Here is a 24,692-nt window from a genome sequence, read left to right as displayed (position 1 = left end):
CAAGATATGGTCATCCACCTATACATTTAAGTTTGTCGGTGTAATGTGAAAAAATGTGGAACAGTATATGGGGAAATGGGTGAGTATAGACTTATTGGCTTGGTGGAAACCCCTTTAACTACTGTATGGCAGATGCAATCTATAAGATTGCATGCACCCTAATGTATTCCCTTGGACTGTAACTGTAATGCAATAGTTAAATTCAGTCAGTAGCACTACAAAAGAAACAGGAGAATAGAGGTACTGGTGTTGTCTATCTTTTGTCAAATATACTAAAGAAATTCAGCATCTAATGTTATACTAATATTGTAGTATAATTCTAGATCCTTATCTAGCTATTGTTGCCAAGCTTTACAAGAAAACTGGCACTAGCATTAGTTAACATGTTTGCTTGGTTGCAAATAAGCAAATTTCATGCTTTCCACTCAACATAATTAAACCTGCAAAAATATGAAAGGTGCCAAAATGGCAACTGCACACCTACAGCTGAGAGAAAATGTGTGTAACAGCGGCTGCTGTGCGCCGCTGTTCCCCTGCTTACCACCGCGGTCCCGGGTGCCGTGTTCAGCTGTGATCTGCTGCCAGTGTTTCCTTTCAGCCCTGGCCACAGCATGCTTGCTGCTTGTTTCCTGCAGCATTTCTTTAAGGGCCGATGCGCGTCACTTCCTGTGTTTTATGGGTTGGATCATGTGACCTCACCAACCAATCCTAGCTCTCCTGCACATATATAAGTGGCTCAGCCCCCTTCCCTGATGCCTCAGTGTCAAGGTCCTTGTCTCCTGCTAAGGTTCCTGATATCCACTTGTGTTCCTGTGTTCCTGACTCGTAATTGTGTTCCTGGACTCTGCTACCTGTTTGATCCCTGCCTGCTTGCCTTGACTCTCCTGTTGCCAACCCGGATTGCCTGACCTATAACTGTGCCGCCTGCCCTGACCTATTGCCTGTCTGACTTCGCCTCTGCCTCATCCTTCGGTCCTGCACTGTTGCTCCTGGTAACGACTCAGCCTGCTGACAATGCCTGTACCTCTGGTACCTTGCTCAGGTACCTCCTGGTCCGCCTGGACCAGCTGCCTCGTGTGCCTATCCTCCTCAAGAGGTAGTGACCTGGTGTTCCCCTCTGGAAAGTCTATCCCCACCATCAGGGGTACTGTGAAGATCGAGGGGTTCACTTAGACAATGCCCTTAGAGGAGGTAGGACACGTGGCACAGTGGGTTCACACCCGCTGGTTCGTGACAATGTGCAACATTTGCCAGTTTGTAAGATTGTTGGAAATCAGCCTTGAACCTCTTACAAAGAAAACTGTAACAATAACTGTTGCAATGCGTAATCATTTGATCCTGTTGCCGTGGCAATGCAACCTAGTAGAACATGTAAGCATTGTTATTATATTTATGAATGCTGTTATAACTCCAAATACTTGATGTGAGACACCAGCAATGTATAGGAATACCTCCCAAATTTTTCGATGGTCAACAACGGACACTTATGGTTCATTAAGTCAAAGATCCTTTAATAGTTTTCTTAGGACATAATAGCGCAAAAATGATCTCAACTAGGGATGAGCAAAGTCGATTCGCATAAAACTTAGTTTTACATACATTGTGAGCAATACATTCTAATACTATACTGAGCTCCTGCTCCGTACAGTATTAGAACAAAGTTTTATGCGAATAAAACATCCAAAGTCGATTCGCTCATCCCTAATCTCAACATAGAAATTTCTAAAATTCAAATTGCAACAAATAATAAAATAATATACAAGACTGTCTCTAATATATAGACAGGAACCACACAAACCCTTTCCTGATCAATATTGTAAATGTAATAATGCAAATATATACCGGAAATGAAAAAGAGGGATATCTAAAGTAGCCAAGAGGGACAGAGGGACTTGGCTTAAAACAGGGACTCTCCCTCCAGGGACACTTGGGAGGTCTGGATAGATACTATTGTGGGTGAGACACCCTGTAAGTATTGAGACCATGACAGCATACTGGACCTGGGAAGTCACAGACCTTGGGTAGGATGTGAACACACTGTTGTAATATACAGTATATACTGCATTGTATAATGTGAATGGACGTGCTGAAAGCATGTTTGCATGGGGAATAGCACTGAGGTTATATGGCCATCTACTCAGCAATTGTACAATCACAGTAGGATGATACATGAGATGATGCAACACCTTCTGATCAGCTGACCTAACTAGCACCTTAGGTTCTGTGGAGTGACCACATACTGGAAGGTCCTTCTTTTATAGTGAAGCACTTGGAAAAGATTATAAGCACAAGTAATTTGTTACTTCTTAAAGAGACAGTAACATATGTGCTGCCACTTAAAGGCCCCTTTCACACGGGCGAGTATTCCGCGCGGATGCGATGCGTGAGTTGAACGCATTGCACCCGCACTGAATACCGACCTATTCATTTCTATGGGGCTGTTCACATGAGTGGTGATTTTCACGCATCACTTGTGCGTTGTGTGAAAATCGCAGCATGCTCTATAGTCTGCGTTTTTCACGCAACGCAGGCACCATAGAAGTGAATGGGGTTGCGTGAAAATCGCAACCATCCGCAAGCAAGAGGGCATGGCGTGGGTGAGGAAGGGGACAGGCCGACAGTCCCGTCTCATTTGTCACCTTCTACGCCTGTTTTAGGCATAGTACATGGTCTAAATTTAAGCCAGCAGGGAAGCTGTCATAGATTTAGACTAGCAATGGATGTACCAAAGGTATGTAGAGGCCAGCAGCAAAAATAAACAAGCCCTCCTATGGTACATCAATGGTAAAATAAAAAAGTTATAGCATACAGAGGGAAGGGGATAAAAGTTCACAGAAATTAATAACACTGATGGTATTATTAAGTGAAGTGCTGTACTGTAAAAAGGTTTTCTATAGTCTACATACATAAATTATTAATTTCATTATTTCTTCATAATATCTAATATTTTCATACTGTGTATTTTGTCTAGAAACAAATTTAATAGGATTCTGGTTTCATTCTAGGAAAACTAGTGAATAGTTTTATTCTCATGACGTTTCTATAATGTGGAGAACTATTTGCAATTTTGTTTTTACAAAGCCTGAGGTCTCCCCCTAATATAATAATAATGCTGGCAATAATTTTGGCTTCAGAAGCTGGCTATTTAATATTCATGCAGTGCGGAAATGTGTTATTGCATCCAAATGATATTTGCTCCAGTCAAGCAAGTATTGGACCTGCTTTAAAGGGAACCTGTCACCAGTTTTATGGTGTCCTAACTAAGGGCAACATAAATAAGTGAGTGATTCTCTTAGCAAAATGCTGGGTCACTTTCTTTAATTGACCCAGTCAATCTGCCAACATCTTGTATTGAAAAGCTCCAGCTGATAATGATGAGTCATGAATATTCATGAGCTCCTGATTCTCCCCGCCCACCTGCTGCTGAATGACAGTTTGTTTCCATATGAATCAGCAGCAGGTGGGCAGGGGAGTGGCTATAGCTCTGAATTAAATATACGCTGGACTCTATAACATCACGCTGGACTCAAATCAGCTCATTAGCATGCGGCATACAGCATCTTTGTGTGTATATTATGAGGTAACCATCTGTCACACGAGTAAGTGAATACATCTAAGGCACTTTTTAGTAGTTAATGATTGTATATAAATAGTTAGATTATAATCAAATATCCACATGACAGGTTCCCTTTAAAGGGGTTTTCTGGTGCAAACAAAAGGTTTGAAATGCAATCTGCAGCATACCCATATGGGAGGTGCAGGGAAGAGAGGATGGAAGTGGTAGTTAGTGCTCAGTGGTGGTAGTACAGTGAGAACCTACATGTGTAAGCTTCTCCAAGCTAGGCCCAAGCTCAGAGAACCTTCATTGCCAAAACTTCTATAGCCAAGGAAGCTACTTTATCAATGTGCTCCAGAGAGAAGGAAATCAAAAGGTCCAGAATCTACAAGGCTATTGGAGTCAGGCAGCAAGGTATTGTGGACGTTTATGGCCGAGATACTTTGCTGCTGTGGGAGGGAACCTTGCTAATGTACCCTTCCAACTTTGAGATGGTTTGTCCAATCATGTCTTATATCTACACCCCTTAGGCCAGGAACTTCGAGTAACTCATTGCCGGCCTATGATTCTGTTAAGAGACTTTAGAGAGACAAAAAGAAGGTGTACTGCAACCTCCATCATTGCTGCCATCCATACGCTGCTATCAGAGAAGGATTTCACTGTTATATGCCTCAAAACTGTGCCTTGTTATTGTCACATGTACTACTACTCCTGTTCTGCACTTTAGTAAAGAGAGACTCATTTATTGATACTGTGGGGTTTCGCTCTGGTAGATAGGGTAAGCGGGCGCATTACAGAGGCAAAATACAAGTTCTTAACTCAAAACTTCAATGTTTATTCACACTTGAGGCAATTGCACAAAACAGCACGCAATTTCATACTGCTCATTTATAATTTCCAACACCTCTTTTAGTCGTAGTAAATGTCTAAATTTAAGCCAGCAAGGAAGCACATTTAGGCCGGCAATGGATACGCCGAAGTTATGCAGAGGCCAGCGGCTCTACATAACTTTGGCAGATCCACTGCCAGCTAAAGGGATTATTAAGACCGGTGTTTTAGAACCCCTATATATATTTGGTGTCATAATCACACTGACCTTAGAGAATAAAGCTATCATGTTATTTATTACGCAAGGGCAATGCCGCAAAATATACAATGTAAAATTGGTATTACTGTTTTTGTTTCGCACCCGTCGCCCCTGAAAGTCTGTAAAAGTTAAAGAGGTTGTCTGGATCCAGAGATATCATCGGAATCGGTGGGAATCCCAGTCGGACCTCCAGTGATCAGCTAGTTATCTTCTATCCTGTGGATAGGGCATACGTTATAAATGTGGCATGACCCCCCTAAGCCTCTTTCGTTTGGTCCATCTGCTCACTCAGTGTCATTACAATAACTTTCCACCCCTTGCTGCATCACGTATCGTGTGACTGCAGTTATCCCGGAATATCCATGCCTCCCAACAAGCTGTTTTTTTTATCCTCCATCAATGAGCCAATTTTAGTCAAAGCAGCAATATAGGTTTCATATTTTTACTTCTGTATTTAACCTTGCAGCATGATATACCCTTGTCTATTCTTTTATCAGCATTAAAGAAATGGACTGAAAAATCACACTGCAGCCTTTAAAATCAGTGCTCCACAATGGAGATTTTTACAGACTTATAAAGATAAATAATATATGTTTTCAGTGTCTACATTTGGATGTGGCCATGTAAATGAGGCCACAGTGGTTTTTTTTTATATCCCTGCTATAGTACTGGTCCTTCTTAATAGCTATTAATTATATTCTCTGCTCCCACTCGCTGATTCCGTGACGCCTTTGTGTACTGCGGTTGCCAGTGTGCGTAGCTATTTTCTCCCGTCGTTGTACAGCTCACTTCTTCCCTCCCTATCACTGATATCATCCATTAGGTGCCCTGCTTTCTTCCTCCTCGCTGTGAACATATCCTCCTTATCTCTCAGCAGTATGTCTTGTGTATGATATTTTGGGCTATGTGCCTGCAATCCGTCTAATTACTACTTGTCTGGGCTCCAGACTCAATAACAAACAGCCAAACCATTTCTTTTCTCGCCAGGAATGATCTGCTTTATCCTAACCTCAGCAAACAATTTACAAAGGATTTTTTTTTATGTGAGGGAGTCCCAGTCTGCAATTTAGATCACACATAAAAAGCAAGAATTACTATGGCACGTGGAGTATTTTTATATGAGAAATTTTGATTGCTGTTGCAGCAAGCCAAGGGGAAGCTTGAGAGGAGGATGGGAGTGGTAGTGTCTCTTGCTGTCACAGTCAATCACAGTGAAAGGAGGATGCATCCTTTCTGTCCCCGGGGCACAGTCTCATGTTGAGGCTCCTCCCTAGTTGGAGTGCCCATGATGTTGAGTGTTTGTATGGGTACAATGGCCAGTGTTCGGTGTAGGAGTCAGTAACCAGGCCAAATGTAGCAGAATAAATGTCTCTCTCTTTACTGAAGTGCAAAATAGGAGTTTCAGTAAATCCAACAATAGAAAAAACATAGTTCCAACTGTACAAAGTGCAATTCTTCCCAGATAACAATGTATGGATTTAGGCATGGGTGGGAGTTATGGCCCTCTCCCCTCTCTATCTGTCTCAAGTCTCTTCTTGCAGAATCTATGCAATGGTGGTTGTAATGTCCACTGAGGGAAACAGGGTTTTAGAAATATGACTGGACAGGTCATGTCTTAATAGCTTTTGGTAGCACATTACCTTACTGACTCCAATGCTCAACCATGAAGACTCTATGTTCTCTAGTTCTATCTTTTGTCTTACTCCTTCTTTTCTTCTGTAGATCATGCAGAGGTTGGTGAGTCTCTGTAGCTTTTTGGGCCTAAGAAGAGGGAACTGTTATGCTAATGTAATGATAAAGCCAAACTGACGGCCAGCAAACGCGGCGTACCAGACACACTTTGCGCAAGCCGTCACACTCTGAACACCCTTGAGGGCTGGGGTACTCTTCACCCGCTTCCAGTAGAAAGGGGGACTTTGACAGAGTCCTTCCCAGGTGTCAATTAGCAGGGCGGCTGGTGGCTGAGAACACCGGCCGCAGTTGGGCAAAACCCCAAAGTAAATACCGTGACACTATGCAATGGTCAATAGGGAAACACGAGAATAGTCAGTAAACATAAGCCAGGGCACAAGAACCAGAAGACAACCAAAACCAAAGCCAGAGTCAATAACCAGAGAAACCACTCACCAGATAGCTTCAGATCCAGAACCAGGGAAGCAACTGAATAACCAGCAGTGAGTGGGGGAAAAGACCAGGTTTAAATATCCCTCCACAGATCACCTGCTGAGGTCACACCCAATCTACACCCTCAGACCAAGGAAGCACAGGTGAGGGCTGAGAGTGTGCAGAGGTAGGAACCTCCCACAACATGTCTGTCAGGAGACATGACAACAGCTCTGCCAATTGCTGATGCTAGGGGTTCCGGTGTCCCATGACCGCTGACCAGCGTCAGCACTGGGAATGACGGCGTCCCGTCTCCCAGCAGTACCAAGATCCGGAGTATTTCTCACAGAGTGACGCGCGCGTAAAGCGCAAACCTTTACTAGTTCCACCTTCCGAATGACACCCTGGCCCTCGTTGCCATCTAGGGTTGAGGGATGTCCCGCTGGATGGCCGGAGACCACCTGGGAGAACGAGAGACACATATTCGCTTGGTGACATGATTCCGGTGAGACTGCGTCTGTCTCCCTGGCTGTCTGACAGGAACATAAGTCTCAGCTTTCTCTCCCTTCCAAAACTCCAGTCTAGACTAGAGCTAGGGGTGGAGCCAGCCCACATCTAACCTCCTACAAGAGCTAAGCCAGGATTGTTAACCCTGGCTGTGCCATCCATGCATCATTATAGTGCAATGCATAGCATGGCATAACATTACATAACATAAAGAAATTTACATTTTGCAGATACCCCCTTGCTCAGGGGTACTGCATACATATACACTTTGAATGCAATGCATACTTTGCAGGCATTGTATATGTTTGGCAAATACAACATCTACAGTATATTCAGCTACTGTTAAAATGTCTGTAACCTCCCTATACAGCGACCTCTCTGTACAGGATCTGCACAAAGTGAATTTGATGTCTGGTGAAACCATAGGTATATTTATTATTATAGGTTCTTTTTACCAACTCTTCAAAATAGGTGTAACCTGAATATATTTCATTACATGTCTCCTTGAATCTCCTCCAATGTTCATATCACTTCTATTTCATGTAATTCCTCTCTCACTTATGAATTACCATATATATTGCTCCATTAAAGCTCTCATTCTCTTAAAATTCTGCTGGATTATTACATGACCTAGTGTGGTGTTTGTGAGCAAAGACTTCTCCTTATACAAATGCAGATACCACAATGGAAAACTACTACTTTTTTTTTACTACTAGTATCTTACTCTCTACAACAAACTTTGCAACTTTTAAAAATCCAAAGGAGGAACAATATCAAATATTTCTCCACTAAGCCATGCCTCTAATGCCACCCAGTCCCCTTTGTGCCCCACACATAATAAGAACACCCTTTTAATGGGCCAGCATTGTAAGAATGTTCCTTTAGTACTTCTCAGACAGTAATGATGCACTCAGTGCCCATGACAAAGTATGATGACCCCTTAGTGCCTCCCCACACATTATGAGGCCAACTTAATGGCCCCCATTATATGCACATTATTGCAGAATATATAGTGTATTATGTACAGTATCTTGGTCTATAGGGAGAAAGACTTGGAATGCTTATGTCTCTGCAGAAAGACCTATGGAAAAAATAACTTCTGCAGTCTTAGGCCTTATGCACACGGCCTTTGCTGCAGATCCTCAAAGTAAGGATGCCGCCTGTGTGCACCTCACACTTTCCTCGGTCGCTGTTGTCTGCAAAACAGACAAGAATAGGACATGTTCTGTAATTTGCCGAACGGCCTTGCAGATCCATGTGCTGTCCACATTATTATGCAGCCACATAGAAATTAACGGGTCCAAATGCAAGCCACAAAAAATGCAGATCAGGCGCAAACCCAAAATACAGTCGTGTGCATAAGGCCTTGAGCCTAAGTCACATTAGTGTTTGGTCAGTGATTGCCAGCCAAAATCAGGAATGAAGACTACACAGAGATACGGTATAATGAAAAGATTGCACCTGTTCTGTGTTTTTGACCTGCACCTGGTTTTAGTGGAAAATCACTGATCAAACACTCACCAAAACACCGATGTGTGAATTAGGCCTTAAGTATATTGGTAGCTATGGACTTTTTATAGGCATTCGTCTTCAGATGACCCAATGCAGTCCACCATAGGTAGAGAGAAAATGTATCATATTATAGAATTGACATATTTATACAAGTTTATAAATCCTTGCAAGTCTTTATTAGTGCAAGTGCCTTTAGGTTTCTTTTATTTCAGTGCTTTACAGACATTATCATTGCTTACTGTCTCCATTGGAGCTCACAATCTAAGTTCCCTATCGGTCTTTGGAGCGTGGGAGGAAACCGGAGTACCTGGAGGAAACCCACACCAATGCGGGGAGAACTTACAAATTCTAGGCATTTTGTACTGATGACAGCTAACAAGACTGGAACAGCTTTATGCATGTTGTAATAAATGGCTTTAATATTACACAATATCTATGCAATACAGCGCTTGTTTTGGCTGCGGCTGGCCACAGGAGGAAAGAAAATTGTTAGCATGATAGCTCAACCTATCACTATTACATTATACAAAGCAGTTATTCCAAGTAGTCTAAGTAAAAAAATCTTTGCTGTTGTATGCAATGATTCATTTGCAGTATGCAGGTGTTAAAGAAGAAGGGAGGATGCCTTTGGGCAATTCTCAATACTATAGCGTTGTCATTTTGTCTCTTCAGCTTCTGTAAATCTTTTATTTACGGTGGATTTTTAGGTGTCCTCAATAGTTTTCATCTACTATATATAGATTTAATGTATAGACAGTCCTAAACTGGTGGATTTCTTCTGGTTTGAATATTCTACTTTTTACACAAATTCCCCATTCCTTCTATGTCAGCTCATCAAACCTAGTATCTGCTCTTTGGCCTATCATTCTTGGCGTCTAAGCATATGCCGCTGTGGAATCATCCGGATTTTATTTTAGGTAGAACAAACAAGTTGTTCCAAGCCTGGAGAGTATTAGGTATCCACAAAATGTTACATATAATTCATGAGGCAGAACCTAGATATATATCACTAGAGGAGCTTCATGATAAATATGGGCTTACTAGGGAGCAATTCTTACAATACTATCAAGTCAAGAATTTTTGCGAGTCTAGACTGAGGGACTTGCAGAATGAGTATATCTCTAATCCTTTTGACATCCTGTTGAAACAAAGGGAAAATAAAGTCTCACTCTCTGACATATACAGTACTTGTGATCCTAGTGATTGTGGGGATAAACTCCTGGGAGGATGGGAGAGAGTGAGGAGAGCAGTCTCCTGTGAAAAATGGAGAGAATCCTATTTTAAACTGCTACACAGGGCGATATATGCTTTTAACATTACATTCAAAAATAACCTGCCTGATAGGATAATGGAATGTCCTAAATGCCATCTATCTAAAGCGGGTCTGAATCATTGTGTCTGGGAATGCCCACAGGTAGAAATGTTCTGGAAGGAAACACTTGCCTGGATAAAGAGAATATGGCAATTAGATTTACCACTTGAACCTCTGGTGGTCCTGTTTCATGTATTCCCGGATACACTGGTGGTACCCAAATTAGTGGATGGAGCTTTGGTGGTGGCACTCAGATGTTTATTGAGCTCGTGGTTGCAACCAAAGGCTCCCACATTCTCAGAAGTTCAAATACAAATGAGATTTCATGCTGATGGATCAATTAGAAGCAGAAAAACAAAAGTCTTGTAAAACGTCACAGTTCTTTGGCAAATGGAAGGTTTACATTAGTAAGCAGCTCTCAGAACCTGAAATACAGAGAGTTATGCAAAATTTTCAATATACGGAATGGTACCTACTCACTGACCTGAAAGGAAGTTTGGGTAACTTGAAGGTAGTTCAGCTATCCTAACGGTGAAGTTACATCAGTTTTTCAGAATAGAACAATGTTAGTTGGGATGGGTACACATCCAGAAAAGGGTGGGGGAGGGTTTTGGGGAGATTGTGTTATATGCTACAAGAGGAGACTAATGTCATATGAAGTTGGATGTGATACTGGTACTCTTCTTCTGTACATGATGGATTGATTGGACAATATGTCATTATCTTGACTTTACTCTTGTGCCTAAGCATCGTGTAAAATCATATTTTGCTTCTGAAATGCTTTTATCAGAAAATAAATAAAATGTTATTTAAAAAAATAAATAAATAGTATCTGTCGTTCTAAAGACAGAATACAGCATCCGGCATTCTACTACTATATGTATGGGACAACAGCTAGAGACTTGAATTTCCACTGCTCTAAGAGCTTATTTTCTGCACAGTGTCACTTCTAATGTGACAGGTTTTGATAATATATAGAATATTGCAGTGGCTGGGTTTGGGGTGGCTCCAACGATACGCTGGGTCCCTCGGACACAGTCAAGGTGTCACTACGTGTTGCAGCTCTCCGGAAGGGATGGTAATGTGTGGTGCACCGCAATGGGAAATAAGTCCAGAGAGTCAGGGTCTGCAGTAAACAAGGGTGCTTCTTTACTGGAGGAATTCAGGTGCAAAACAATACAGGTGAGGCGTAGGGCTGGCTTCTCGAGTCTCCTCCCTGGGAGAAGAAGGGTTTGATGCTGAGGAAAGGCCTGAGCTAGCTGCCCTCTCTCAGAAGGCTGGTACTCTGGTCAAAGGCTGGAGACCCACAGTCTGTAGCTCAGTTTTTCAGGTGGGTCCGTGGTCACAGGGCTGGTGTCATGGTCTCTCCCGTGACAGGGGTCAGAAGATCTAAGAGACTGGCTGCACGTGATGTGATCTGACAGCCTCTTTGGTTTCACTTGTTTCTGTGTTGTTGCTGGTTATGACCACACCTCTTGTCTCAGGTGTAGCTTAAGTGGTCATTCCAACTCCTCTATTTAGTCTGGTCTCACCCATCATGCTTTGCGGTTGATAGCTCCTTTTTTGTTTTGGAAGTGCTGGTGTTTTTTTCTCCACTGAGTTCCTGCTCGTCCGCGTCTTTTCCTATTTTCTAGTTTGTTGTATTCCCCTATCTTTTGGTATTAGGCCTGAGGAAGTCTTCAGTTCCATTAGCTGGGAAGGAACAAGTCATCTTTTGTCCTGACACTATCTCCAGGGCCCTTTAGGGTCAGATAGGGCTCTAGGTTATGGCGTATAAACATTCCTAACATCGAGGTCTGTTCATACTGATAGTAGTCAGGGCTCGGTAGAGGGATTCACTAGGTGGTGAACTGTCCCCTTTCCCTAGTTTTCAGACCTAGTACCTTTTCCCTTCCCTGTGTTCGGTGTGGAGTTTACTACCCACACCATGCCATGACAGCTGGTGACCCATGGTCTGTGCCTCAGTGTCCCCATCTCAGCATATTTTTATGGTCACTCATGCAGACTTGCAGTATCTTCCCCTCTAAGCACTGGTTTTTAACTGCAGAACACTAGGGGCTCTGACTGCTCTCCTTATATACCATTTCTAGCTAGACTGGAACCTTCTAGTGGGAGAGGTGGAGTGGAGAAACTCAGCACAGACAATTACAAAGTTACCACTCCGTCTGGCATAGACTTACATTAGAGCTTCAGTGATACTCAATTGCAATGACACAGCAGTTTTTCCAAACAAAAAAGTTTCCAGACATAGCAGCAGAGCTAAAACCAGACATTCAAATGGTCAGTCTGTCTGGTTTTGGTGGTAAACAAGTCTGGCTTTTTCCCTCCAAAACATGCTCTTTTTTAAACCCTATGTCGGCTTTTGAAAATTGCCAGCTTCTCATTCAAAGTCTCAAAAGTCTCTCAGTATTCATTAACCCTTTCCACAAAGCCTCGCAAATACAGTGCAAATGAACAAGATATATATCACAACATACATATAAAATGCAGTTACACAATATTAAACAGTGAACGTTAACCCTTTCAAGTGAAATAAAGTAATACGTTTTTAACATTGCATAGAGGAAACAGGGTAATTGTCCACAAATGTCCAAACTTCACAGTACCCCTTCTCCAGGGCACTAAAATATTGCATAGCACTGTTGAATACTAAGTCACTTTTGCATTGAGATCTCACAGTTGTACAATATTAATCAAGTTTAATGTGTCATGATGTTTTGCCATGTAATCCCAGTCAGGGTTGCATCAGACCAGCTCTTCTGGATGATGCACTTATGGGGGATATCTGTGGATGACACATATATAGCATCTTATGTCATCCACAGATATCCCCCATAAGTGCGTCATCCACAGATATCCCCCATAAGTGTGTCATCCACAGATATCCCCCATAAGTGCGTCATCCACAGATATCCCCCATAAGTGCGTCATCCACAGATATCCCCCATAAGTGCGTCATCCACATTACATCCACATCTGCAGACAAGTTTAATAAAAGTAAAAAATGATAAAGATAAAATGAAATAATAATCAACTTCCAAATAAAAGAAAGTACATATAAAAGTATGTAAAAACACATTCTGGGCTCATGCCCATGAATGTAAGGTCGCCGTGCCTGTGCTGCAGACCGCAAATAGCGGTCCGCAATGCACAGACACAGACCATGGGGCAGCTGCATGAGGATCGCGGACCCATTTACTTGAATGGGGTTCGCGATCCGCATCCGACTGCCCGCACCGCAAAAAAGTAGCGCATGCTAAAGTGAATGGGTCCATGATGCCGTGTGCAGCCCGCATCATGGACTAATTCACTTCAATGGGTCCAGGATCCGGGATATCAGTGCTACAGTGTGCTTCCGTGGTGCTTCTGGCTGTGCCTCCGCACCGCAAAAAAGTAGTGCATGCGCTACTTTTTTGCGGTGCGGAGGCACAGCCAGAAGCACCACGGAAGCACTCTGTAGCACTCATATCCCAGATCCTGGACCCATTGAAGTGAATAGGTCCTTGATGCAGGCTGCACACAGCCAGTGCCCGTGTTTTGCGGACCCGCCGTATGCGGCCTGCAATATGGCAACGGCGGGCACACGGTCGTGTGCATGAGCCCTAATAGTCCTCACTGGTACTGTTGACACAATATTTTAGGTTTTAAAAATGTGGCTCTCGAAAGAAATTTCAATCGTGGTTTTGGCGATATTTGGCTCAGTTGACAAAAGTTTGCCCACCACTGGTGATACATAGCAACGCATACATACCAACGCATACATACCAACGGTGATACATACCAACGCTAATAAATGATAAAATAAAAATGATAACAAAACAAAATTTAAAACAATGAGTGTGCAGACTCGAAGGACACCTATAAAAAGGATGAAAAACCAAATGATTCATTTAGATGAATCATCTGGTTTTTCATCATTTTTATAGGTGTCCTTCGAGTCTGCACACTCATTGTTTTAAATTTTGTTTTGTTATCATTTTTATTTTATCATTTATTAGCGTTGGTATGTATCACGTCGGATCACTTATTTTTGTGCTGTCTATATAATTTTTATATATTTATATATATTTATTATTTTCTATTTTTTGGTTATTATTGATATATTTTTTATTTGTAATTTTTGTTTTCATTATTCTGTTATTCTACTACTGCTCTAAATGTTTTGTGGTCACCCGGCATGAATCCCCACATGTAGGTGGTAAGAATAGGGGGAGGGAGGAGGAGGGAAGCGGGAGATAAAGTATAAAGTATAAAATAAAAAGTAGTAAAAAAGGAAAGAACCTATTTATTAAATATATTTTTATTCATTTTTTTATTTTTTCATTTTTTATTTGTATTTATTTTTTCCTTTTATTAGGGTACTTTTGGTGTTATGTATTGATTATTCATGTCAATTATTTTCACAGGTATTCATTTATTCATACACTTATCATTTAATACATTCATAATTTGTTTATCACATTCGCATTCACTTTTTATATTTTTTATATATATTTACACTTATGTTGTTCATTTTCTATGTTGCTCACAATGTCATTTTTTTCACCTCACACATATTACACATATACATTTTCACACACACATTTTTTCACATTCGCCATTATTTCTACTTTTATTTTTATTTTTATTATTTTTATTAGTCATTAGTTTTTTCTTAATTTTCACTTTTTATGCATCACTGTCCATTGGATTTAATCATGTTTATTTATTGTGATGTTTGTGCTCTATAACATATATATTTATTTATTTATTTAGGATCCCGACATTTTATCCATTCCATCTTGCTAGGATATGTTTTAATACGTCGGGCCTGCACATGTGCTATATTGCGTTGTGTCCCATCGGCATTTCCGCAATCTTTGTATCGCGGCTTTGCCGGGGATATCACGTGACTTTACGGGCAGTCACATCGCAGAGTCAACAGCCGCGTCATCGCAGAGATCGCGCGATGCTCGGAATTTCCCTGTTTCCTTTATACTCCTTGATCCTCTCCCTCCCCCCTTGCATTCCATTTCAGCGCCATATGTCCAGATGCCACTTAGTTCTTAATTATGGTGTGGGGCTCATGATTGGCTGGCCATTGCATTTTTTAATGTGTGTCCCTCGGAGATGACGTCACCCCCAGACGAAGGTCCGCCGAAACCCGCATCGGGGCTGGCGCCATCCCAGAGGAGACACATAATGGGTAAATAGACTCTGTTCATTGTATGAGATACTTATATGCACTTGCACTTTAATATTATGTATAATGGGGATTGAGTCACCAGTTGTGTCTCCTGATGTGGATGTCGCCTTTTCCTGCACTTGGTTTCATGTATGAATTGTTATTTATAAATTGTGTCAATAAATTGTATTTATATTTCATGCGGTCTGGTAATTTTTATTGGCACATAGTTATACACTTTTTTGCCATAGGCATGAGTGGATTGTGTTATGCATAGTTGATTCATCTATTAATTTTTTGATGATTTATGGCTTACAGTATTTTGGATGTATTTGTCATATGTGGCATACTCCTGATTGTACCTTTATACATATGGAATACAACTAGTTATATCTTTATATAGGTGGAAATCATCTGGTCGTACCTTTTATATATGATAAATATGACTGGTTGTACATTTATATATGGGTAATATGCCTGGCCGTACCTTGGTATATATGGAATATGCCTGTTAATACCTTTATATGTGGAATATACCTGGTTGTAACCTCTGTATACCTACGGCTTCCTTCCCCATCTCCTGATATCAGAGCTATGCAGGGGATGAAGCCTGAGGATGTTAGGGGAGGAGCAGACAGCGGGGAAGGGCGGCGGGCTTGGGCACTTTGAAAAGGAAAGCCCGCCCAGCTGGGCATATGGGAGATATTTTTCATAGGAATAAAGTTTAAACCTGTTAGCCCCTCCTCCAGTGTGTAGAACGCATGTCTCTGAGATCACTCAGGAATGTGGGTCTTATCAGCACAATGGGGGATGGGTACTAGATTACAAGGTACATCATTACACAGAATGGTAATTATAAAAGGGAGCAGAATTAAAGGGACAGAACCAATCAGTTTTTATTTTTAACTAATTTTTTAAACAAAAATGTTATTTCCCTGGAACCCCTTTAGGTGCCAAGGTATTGCAGTAGAAATCAATTTGAAGAATTTCTGAGCCTTCTATGTAGATTGCTGTTCCTTGGGATATTATCCAGCCAAGCTTATTTAGACCAGAATATGGTTATATGATGCTGTAATGTCTGCTTTTAGCCTGAGCCAGTGAATAACTATACATTATGGATACTACAATTCCATTGTATCAATGTCTTCCAACTGTTTCCTGCATTGGCCGCACACAGTCTTTTTCCATAGGCAAACAGCTGCTTGTGCGCAGAATAATATGAACTGATTGCCTCTATACAATGCATGCAGTGCACAAGTTCTTCTGTTCTTTCAAGTGTTCCTTTTTTTTTCCGTATAGATTTGTATATTGCCGCCATGCAGTGACTTTTTACTATACTTTTGCGAATATATGAATTTCATGATAGGGTTAAAAGGGTTGTTGTGAGGTCAGTGCACTTGTAATGCATCTCATATGCAAGAAGCATCACTGGTTGCTATCTACTTATACTATCTCTGCAACATTATTTTCCTTGGGGAACTTGATTTCTGTGCTTGCAGAGAAGCTATTTAGGTGGACAGACATGAGTGGCATATAGTGCCGATAATACTGCAGAAGCTCTGTAGAAAGCTGGTTGACAACCTCTCTTGGGAATGTTATCACTGATATTAATGGTTGTCACTATCGTAGGTGACCAAGATAATTTAAAATGAGCTGAATAAAAACTTAAAAGACTTAAAGGGGTTGTCCGAGTTAAAGAATAACTTGGGCAGCACCTGTAAAAGTGGTAAAATAACAAAAGAATCAATGCCCCTTTATTTCCTCACCACTTCCAACGCTGAGCTCCATTTTTCCCTGTCAATGATGTCATCTTCCAGAGTGCAACGGTGACGTTCAGTGCACATAGCTCATCATGCAGCCAATCACTGGCCTCAGCAGTATGTGGAAGGTTGAGGCCAGTGATTGGCTGTACAGTGACTGTGTACACGGTGTGCCACCTCTACAACCTGGAGAATAAACAGCAGCGGGGAAGACTGGAAAACAGCGAAGAAAGAAGCAGGGGAGAAAAGGGGTGAGAATCAATTCTTTTGTTATTTTGACACTTGTACAGAGGCTGCCTGAGTTTTAATTTAACTTGGACAACCCCTTTCACAAGGACTGCTCCATCTTCATTAAGAGGGAAATGTTCTAAGAAAAAATAGTACGTACTTTTGAAGAGCTACACGTTCTGTAGAGTGCAATGGCCTCTTTTCCATCTCATGAGCTTCTGTACTGCAGAATATGCTGTCACTTCCCTGATAAACGCGGGTAATAATCGTTGTGTGTTGGCATTGCTGATATGTGTACAGAGTTATTGCAGACAGGAAGACACACTAGAGAGATGATGCATCAGCTGCATTTAGAAGGAAACATTAAAGGAGTTATGCCTAGATCAATGTTAAAAATGAAAATCAGATATCATATAGTACATGACAGTCTCTTTCTAACAAAGCTAGAACCAGCCCTGTACCGCACATGGATCCAGAGATCTCTACTGAAATTCCTCTGCTAGATTTATTTAAGGGTGGCAGCTCAGGGGGCATGTCCTTCCTCAGGGGCTTTGTCCATTCTTAGAGGTCTGTCTTTCTGCTGCAGCTTTCTCTTTGTAACTGTCATGTAAATACGGCTGGTGGCGGCTGAAGGATGGAACTGGGCATGTGCGTCCACCTCAGCATAGGTGGACAGAGAAATAAGGAAAAGAACAGCAGGTGGCGCTATACAGATACATATACATTTTATATACTAAATTTTTATTACATGCGATCTAGGTACTGGTTTGAAAATCGTAGAATATTTTTAAAGGTACAACCCCTTTAAGATCTTAACTGGCTCATGGGAAGCAAAAGAAGGTGATGAAAGAAATATGTCAGTTTCAGAAGTTATACAATTTTTTTGAATTCACAGAATGGGAACTTTGCCTTGTTTCTTCAAGGGACTGGAAAGGGTCAGACAGCCAAAGAATACAATAAAGCAGCCTAGGCTAAAAGACCCTACGGCATTACACTATTGATTTTGCTGTTTTCTTGTATGTAGTTGCATTGCAATACTTTTGTGAATAGTATCTTCCCATTGGCACTGTAATAAACTCAACACTGTGATCTAAACTAAGCATATTCTTGTACTCCAATAAAATCACTAACCCTACAGTTTAGAACCAATTCACAATACCGTATTTTTCAACCAAATGCTATCTGCATTTTTTGCGGATAGCACACTGACCTATCCATTTCTATGGGGCCATGCACTCAATCTATGTGGCCGTTCTGCAAATGATTGAACATGTCCTATTCTTGTCCATATTTAAGATAAGCATCACCCTTTCCATTGATGGGAATGAGAAAAATATGGACTACACATGGAAGTTATCATTATTTTGCGGATCTACTGTGTGCAGACCAAAGCCATATGCTGATTCTATATCGATGCAAGTCAATACCTATAGTGAATTTACATCTAAATAATGGATATGATTGTGCATTTTGGCCAAGTCTTTCTTTCCCCTCTACATTATTTAAAATGCATATTCTGAAAATGTAACCTTGTTATAATTATCTGCAGTCACTTAAAGGAATACTTCAGGAAGAATTGAAACAATTTATTAGGGCTCATGTGCATGACCGTATATGTTTTGCATTCCGCAAATCACAGATCCGCAAAACACGGGTCCCAGCCGTGTGTATGCCACAGTTTTTTTTCAAACTCCTCTAGAAATATCCTATTTATGTCAACAAAATGAACAAGAATAGAAAATGTTCTTTCTTTTTTGCAGGACCACGGAACGGATATACGGACGCCGACAGCACATGGTGTGCTGTCCTCATCTTCTGCGGGCCTATTGAAATTAATGGGTCGGCATCCGATCCACAAAAAATGTGGATCAGATGCAGACCAAACATACGGTCGTGTGCATGAGCCTTTATACCTAGTGCAGTGGCTGAGTGGGCGTTGCATGACATACATACAAGTGGTGATCTGTAAAGCTTACATTACACCTGAAGATTTTGCAGGCAATTGTCGAGAGGGAAGCGTTCCTTCCCAGCAATCACCTGCTCATCAGCAGAGGAGACCACTGCTATTACATTCAACGATCTCCTCCATAGTATAGGGACGAACGATCGCTACTGCCGCAAACAATGATTTTTTAACATGTTGAAAAATTTGCAATTACCCGATGAACAAGCGTTTGATAGTTTATCGAGTAATTGGCGGCAGTAATAAACTGCCAGATGATCGCTAAGAGTGCTCCTACGAACGCTGATTAACAGTTATCTTCACGATTATCTGCAGGTGTAATATAAGCTTAGTCTTTGAGTCATCACTACTATTTTTATCAATTGACAAAATAGAAACTATATGAATGATATAGAAATGTACATCATATCAGTATTTGGTGTGACTGCCCTTTGCCTTCAGAACAAGATCAATTCTTTTTGAAGGAACTTGCCAGGGAGGTTGTTCCAAATATCTTGCAGAACTAACCGCAGATCTGTGGATGTAGGCTTTCTCAAATCCCTCTGTCTCTTCCTGTAATCCCAGATAGACTCAATGATGTTGAGATCAGGTGTCACGGTACCTTCTGTGACAGAGGTTAAAAGATCGAAGAGACTGACTGCACGTGAGGTTAACTGACAGTCTCTTGATTCTCAGCCTTGTGGTTTGGTAATGACCACACCTTTTGTTAGGTGCAGCCCGTGGTCATTACTGCACTCCCTACTTAGTTTGGTCTCACACTTCATACCATGCGGTTGATATTCTCTGCTTGGATTTGGAAGAATTGGTGTGTGGACCTAACCTGTGTTCCTGCTCATCCATTTTCTATAAGATAAGTTGTACTGCTCTTTGTATTTGGTTGTTCCCCTGTGCTTGTTGTTACTAGGCCTCAGGGAGACCCTGGTTCGTTCACCTGGGAAGGAACCAGTAGTCGTATTCCCTGCCACTACCTCGGGCATTTCAGGGCTACTAGGGTCTAGGTTACGGCGTATGTATTTTCCCACCTTCAGGGTCTATACATACTGAAGGGAGTCAGGGCCAGATTTAGGGGCTTCCTATGAGGTGGCCTTTTTCCTCTCCTTAGCCTTAAGGCCTAGTTCTGTGTCCCTCCCCTCCCCTGTATTCATGACATCAGGGCTCTAGGGGCCATATCATCACTTCCAGGACTCCTTGTTCTTCTTTACACTGAAGTTAGTTCTGAATGGCATTGGTTGTATGTTTGGGGCTATTGTCCTGCTATCTCATAAATTTAAATTATGAACACTAATAATTCTAATTATTACACTAATATCATAATCACTTACATATCTCCTTATTACATTCACACATACTGTATAAAGTTTTATTCGATTCCAACAACTCCTTCTTGGTGGTTTATGTGGGTTTTTTTGGCAATGAGTGTGTGTAAGGAATCTGTCACCAGGAAATTCACTTTTTTTTTTTCAAAATCAGACCATTTTTATTGTCATTTTACAAATAGGTCAATAGTACATAACATACAAAACAACAAGCCCCTCAGACCCCCCCTCCCTTTCCCTCCCTCCTCCGTGCAGTGTCCACCCTTCCCTCAGTAGTATACGTTCTACAATCCTTCCAGAATGTACCTACTTCACTCTCACTCATTGCATCTAATGGTCAGCTATTGCGTTCCTTCTGATCCGAACAGAGCTATCTATCCCCATACTATCTACCAGCCACGCTTTCAGCAGATCCTGTGAGGCCAAGCCAGAACATACTGTATAATCCAGTTCTCCTATTGTTTCTAAAATTTGGTAAGGGCTCCTCTTTTTAAAAGAAATACCCCTTTCTAACCGTATAATTTGGTTTATAGTCCCTACCAATTTCTGTTTGCTCGGACCAACAGGTTGAATCCAATGCTTTGCAATCAGTTTCCTAGAAGAGTACAGAATTTTCGCTATTGCCAACTTTTGCCCCTCCATCATTGGGAGATCTTGCGTGTGACCTAGCACACCAACTATTGGGGTTCTAGGAAATTCACTGTGTAATCAGACACAACGTTTTAAAGGACCAGCTCAGCTGAATGTAATGATACCTTTCACTTTGTGATCAGTGGCTACATTTTGGCGGAAAAAGTACATATATTCCATATGAAAATGAGCAGTTAAGTGCACCCTTGCTCCTGCGCCCTCACTCCCTCTCCTTCTTGGTTGACAGAGCCAGGTGAGATGACTGTGCAGGAACATGGCTCTGTCAATTAAGATGGAAAGGGATATACTGACAGAGAAAGGCACCAAGTGAGGTCTAAGTGGCTTGAGCATGCCCTTACTGCATTTAAGTGCTCATTTGCATATGGATTAAAAGCAGTCTAGAATAAAGCAATGAAGTGAAAGGTATCATTACAGTCAGCTGAACTAGCCCTACAAGGTTGTTCCAGATTTTAAAGTGAATTTCCTGGTGACAGATTCCTTTTAAGTATTATGTTTAACTGTAATATTTGTAATGTGTTGAGGGTAAGTTTAAACTCTTTGCCATACTTTATGTTATATGAAAGTCTGTACAATGCACCCTTTTGATATTTATGTAAATGCTTCACCCTCAACACTTGTGTTTGCTCCTGTGTTAGTTACCCACCTACACATTGTACAGGGTGGGCCATTTATATGGATACACCTTAATAAAATGGGAATGGTTGGTGATATTAACTTCCTGTTTGTGGCACATTAGTATATGTGAGGGGGGAAACTTTTCAAGATGGGTGGTGACCATGGTGGCCATTTTGAAGTCGGCCATTTTGAATCCAACTTTAGTTTTTTCAATAGGAAGAGGGTCATGTGACACATCAAACTTATTGGGAATTTCACACGAAAAACAATGGTGTGCTTGGTTTTAAGATAACTTTATTCTTTCATGAGTTATTTACAAGTTTCTGACCACTTATAAAATGTGTTCAATGTGCTGCCCATTGTGTTGGATTGTCAATGCAACCCTCTTCTCCCACTCTTCACACACTGATAGCAACACCGTAGGATAAATCTCGTATCTTCACAGCATAGACAATTGCCTTCAGATGACCCCAAAGATAAAAGTCTAAGGGGGTCACTGGATATGCGAAATTGTTACATGATGATGTGTTTCCCTCTTTATGCACTGAAGCTGGCACGTTCCCTGAGTTTTTCCAGCAAGATGGTGCACCCACCACCACATTATGGGTGTCAGGTCCGAGCATTCCTAGATGAACAGTTTCCTGGAAAGTGAATTGGTTGTCGTGGGCCAGTTGAATGGCCCCCAAGGTCTCCCGATCTGACCCCCTTAGACTTTTATCTTTGGGGTCATCTGAAGGCAATTGTCTATGCTGTGAAGATACGAGATGTGCAGCACCTGAAACTACGGATACTGGAAGCCTGTGCTACCATTTCTCCTGCGGTGTTGCTATCAGTGTGTGAAGAGTGGGAGAAGAGGGTTGCATTGACAATCCAACACAATGGGCAGCACATTGAACACATTTTATAAGTGGTCAGAAACTTGTAAATAACTCATGAAAGAATAAAGTTATGTTAAAACCAAGCACACCATTGTTTTTCGTGTGAAATTCCCAATAAGTTTGATGTGTCACATGACCCTCTTCCTATTGAAAAAACAAAAGTTGGATTCAAAATGGCCGACTTCAAAATGGCCGCTATGGTCACCACCCATCTTGAAAAGTTTCCCCCCTCACATATACTAATGTGCCACAAACAGGAAGTTAATATCACCAACCATTCCCATTTTAAGGTGTATCCATATAAATGACCTACCCTGTACAATGTGTAAGTGGGTAACTAACACAGAAGCAAACACAAGTGTTAAGGGTGAAGCATTTACATAAATATCAAAAGGGTGCATTGTACAAACTTTCATATAACATAAAGTATGGCTATGAGCTGTGCGCTGCGATTGGCCAGCGCTGCAGCAAGGGACACGCCTCATACAAAAAATCAGTCCAGTACAGCAGAGGGAGCGCAGACACCGGAGCCTATACCGGGCGAACGGAGCGGCGCCCAGACATACTAGTAAGTGCAGGGGGACCCCTGGGCGCCGCTCTGCCCACTGATATAGTTAGTTTTTAGTTTGTACACTAGTGAAAGGTCCTCTTTAATATCACCAACCATTCCCATTTTATTAAGGTGTATCCATATAAATGTATATTAAACAGAACATTAATAAAATCATAAACATATAAATACAATCAATTTTTTCTCATATTTTAGGCTTCTAGCATTGGGACTCTGGCTTCTTCTTGTGGGCAGTGCAAGCACAAGTGCTGCAGGTAAGACTCAGCCTATTTATCCATTACAATATGTATTTTATTTTATTTATTTAGCTAGATAAAATTGTAAAATGTATTTTTATTATACAGTACATGTACATTTATGTCATACCATAGTTCATTTGGAGAGTACCAGTAAACTGTGCTGTGTGTTTTACTTTTAGCTGCAAACAGTTGTTTGGTTATATTTATATCTATATTTGAGAGGGAGATTTATCTTGGTAGATTTAGTATTATGTAGTCTACTACAGTTCCACATAACCAAACCGTAACCAAATCAATGTTATACTATTACTAACTAGGAGATTACTTCCAATACTACAGTATATTAGTCTATTGCTTTAATGATAAATATATTTTATAGCACACTATAATATGCTTATATTATAATCATATACTAAATCCTGCCGCCTGAGACAGATTTTCTTCTTTACTGAAGACTCTGTGGCCCAGATTTACTAATCCTATAGATGGTGTAAACTTAGACAGGCTGCAGTGAACAAATTCAAATACCATAAATCCCCGCACTCTGTAAAAACGTCACTTCTTTATTAAAAAATCCTTAAAAACATCTTGTACAACACTTAAAAACCAGACCTATGTGTTTCAGATAAAGCATGATAAAGGACAAGTCATACTATGTCCGACATGCGTAGGTCTGGTTTTTAACCATTGTATAAGATGTTTTTAAGGACTTTTCAAGTAAAGAAGTAACATTTTTTCAGAGTAATGGGGATTTATCGTTTTTGAATTTGTTCATTGTGGATACACCTATTTCTGTCTCTGAACATCACCTAGCACCTGTTATTTGGACATCCAACAGAGTCAAGGCAGTCAGCATAATCAGTTTTTTCCTGTATTTAGACCTGCACCAGCTTAGACCGAGTTCACACTTCAGTTATTTAGTAACTTTTTTCTATGAATTATTGTGAGCCAAAAACAGTAGTGAGGCCTACTCAAGACTAGTGATGGCCAGTTCGCAGTGTTCGCCAGCGAACACATGCGATCTGCCATCTTAATTGACAAGTCCGGCGAGGCACAGGTAAGTCCTTACCTGTGCCTGTGCGCGAGCCGGTCTGAAATGAAATGCGGTCTCCGGGAGCAGGCAGTTCCGAGAACGGCCCCCAGAGGTTGTTCTCGGAACTGCCTGCTCCCGGAGACCGCATTTCATTTCAGACTGGCTCGCGCACAGACACAGGTAAGGACTTACCTGTG

General features: G+C 41.2%; 1 protein-coding gene across 1 annotated transcript in view; it reads left to right on the top strand.

Annotated features, from left to right (window-relative positions):
• Positions 1 to 1,236: 1,236 nt before the first annotated feature.
• Positions 1,237 to 24,692, top strand: part of NCAN (neurocan) — a 194,811-nt gene continuing 171,355 nt past the window's right edge. Inside the window, exons 1-3 of the mRNA XM_040419794.1 lie at positions 1,237 to 1,371; positions 6,366 to 6,376; positions 23,419 to 23,477. Coding sequence (XP_040275728.1) covers positions 1,237 to 1,371; positions 6,366 to 6,376; positions 23,419 to 23,477 — 205 coding nt within the window. The remainder of the gene's footprint in view (positions 1,372 to 6,365; positions 6,377 to 23,418; positions 23,478 to 24,692) is intronic.

Source organism: Bufo bufo, chromosome 2, assembly GCF_905171765.1.
Source record: "Bufo bufo chromosome 2, aBufBuf1.1, whole genome shotgun sequence".
Taxonomy (NCBI): Eukaryota; Metazoa; Chordata; class Amphibia; order Anura; family Bufonidae; genus Bufo; species Bufo bufo.
The sequence above is the reverse complement of the archived record's forward strand: the minus strand, read 5'-3'. Positions and strand labels throughout refer to the sequence as shown.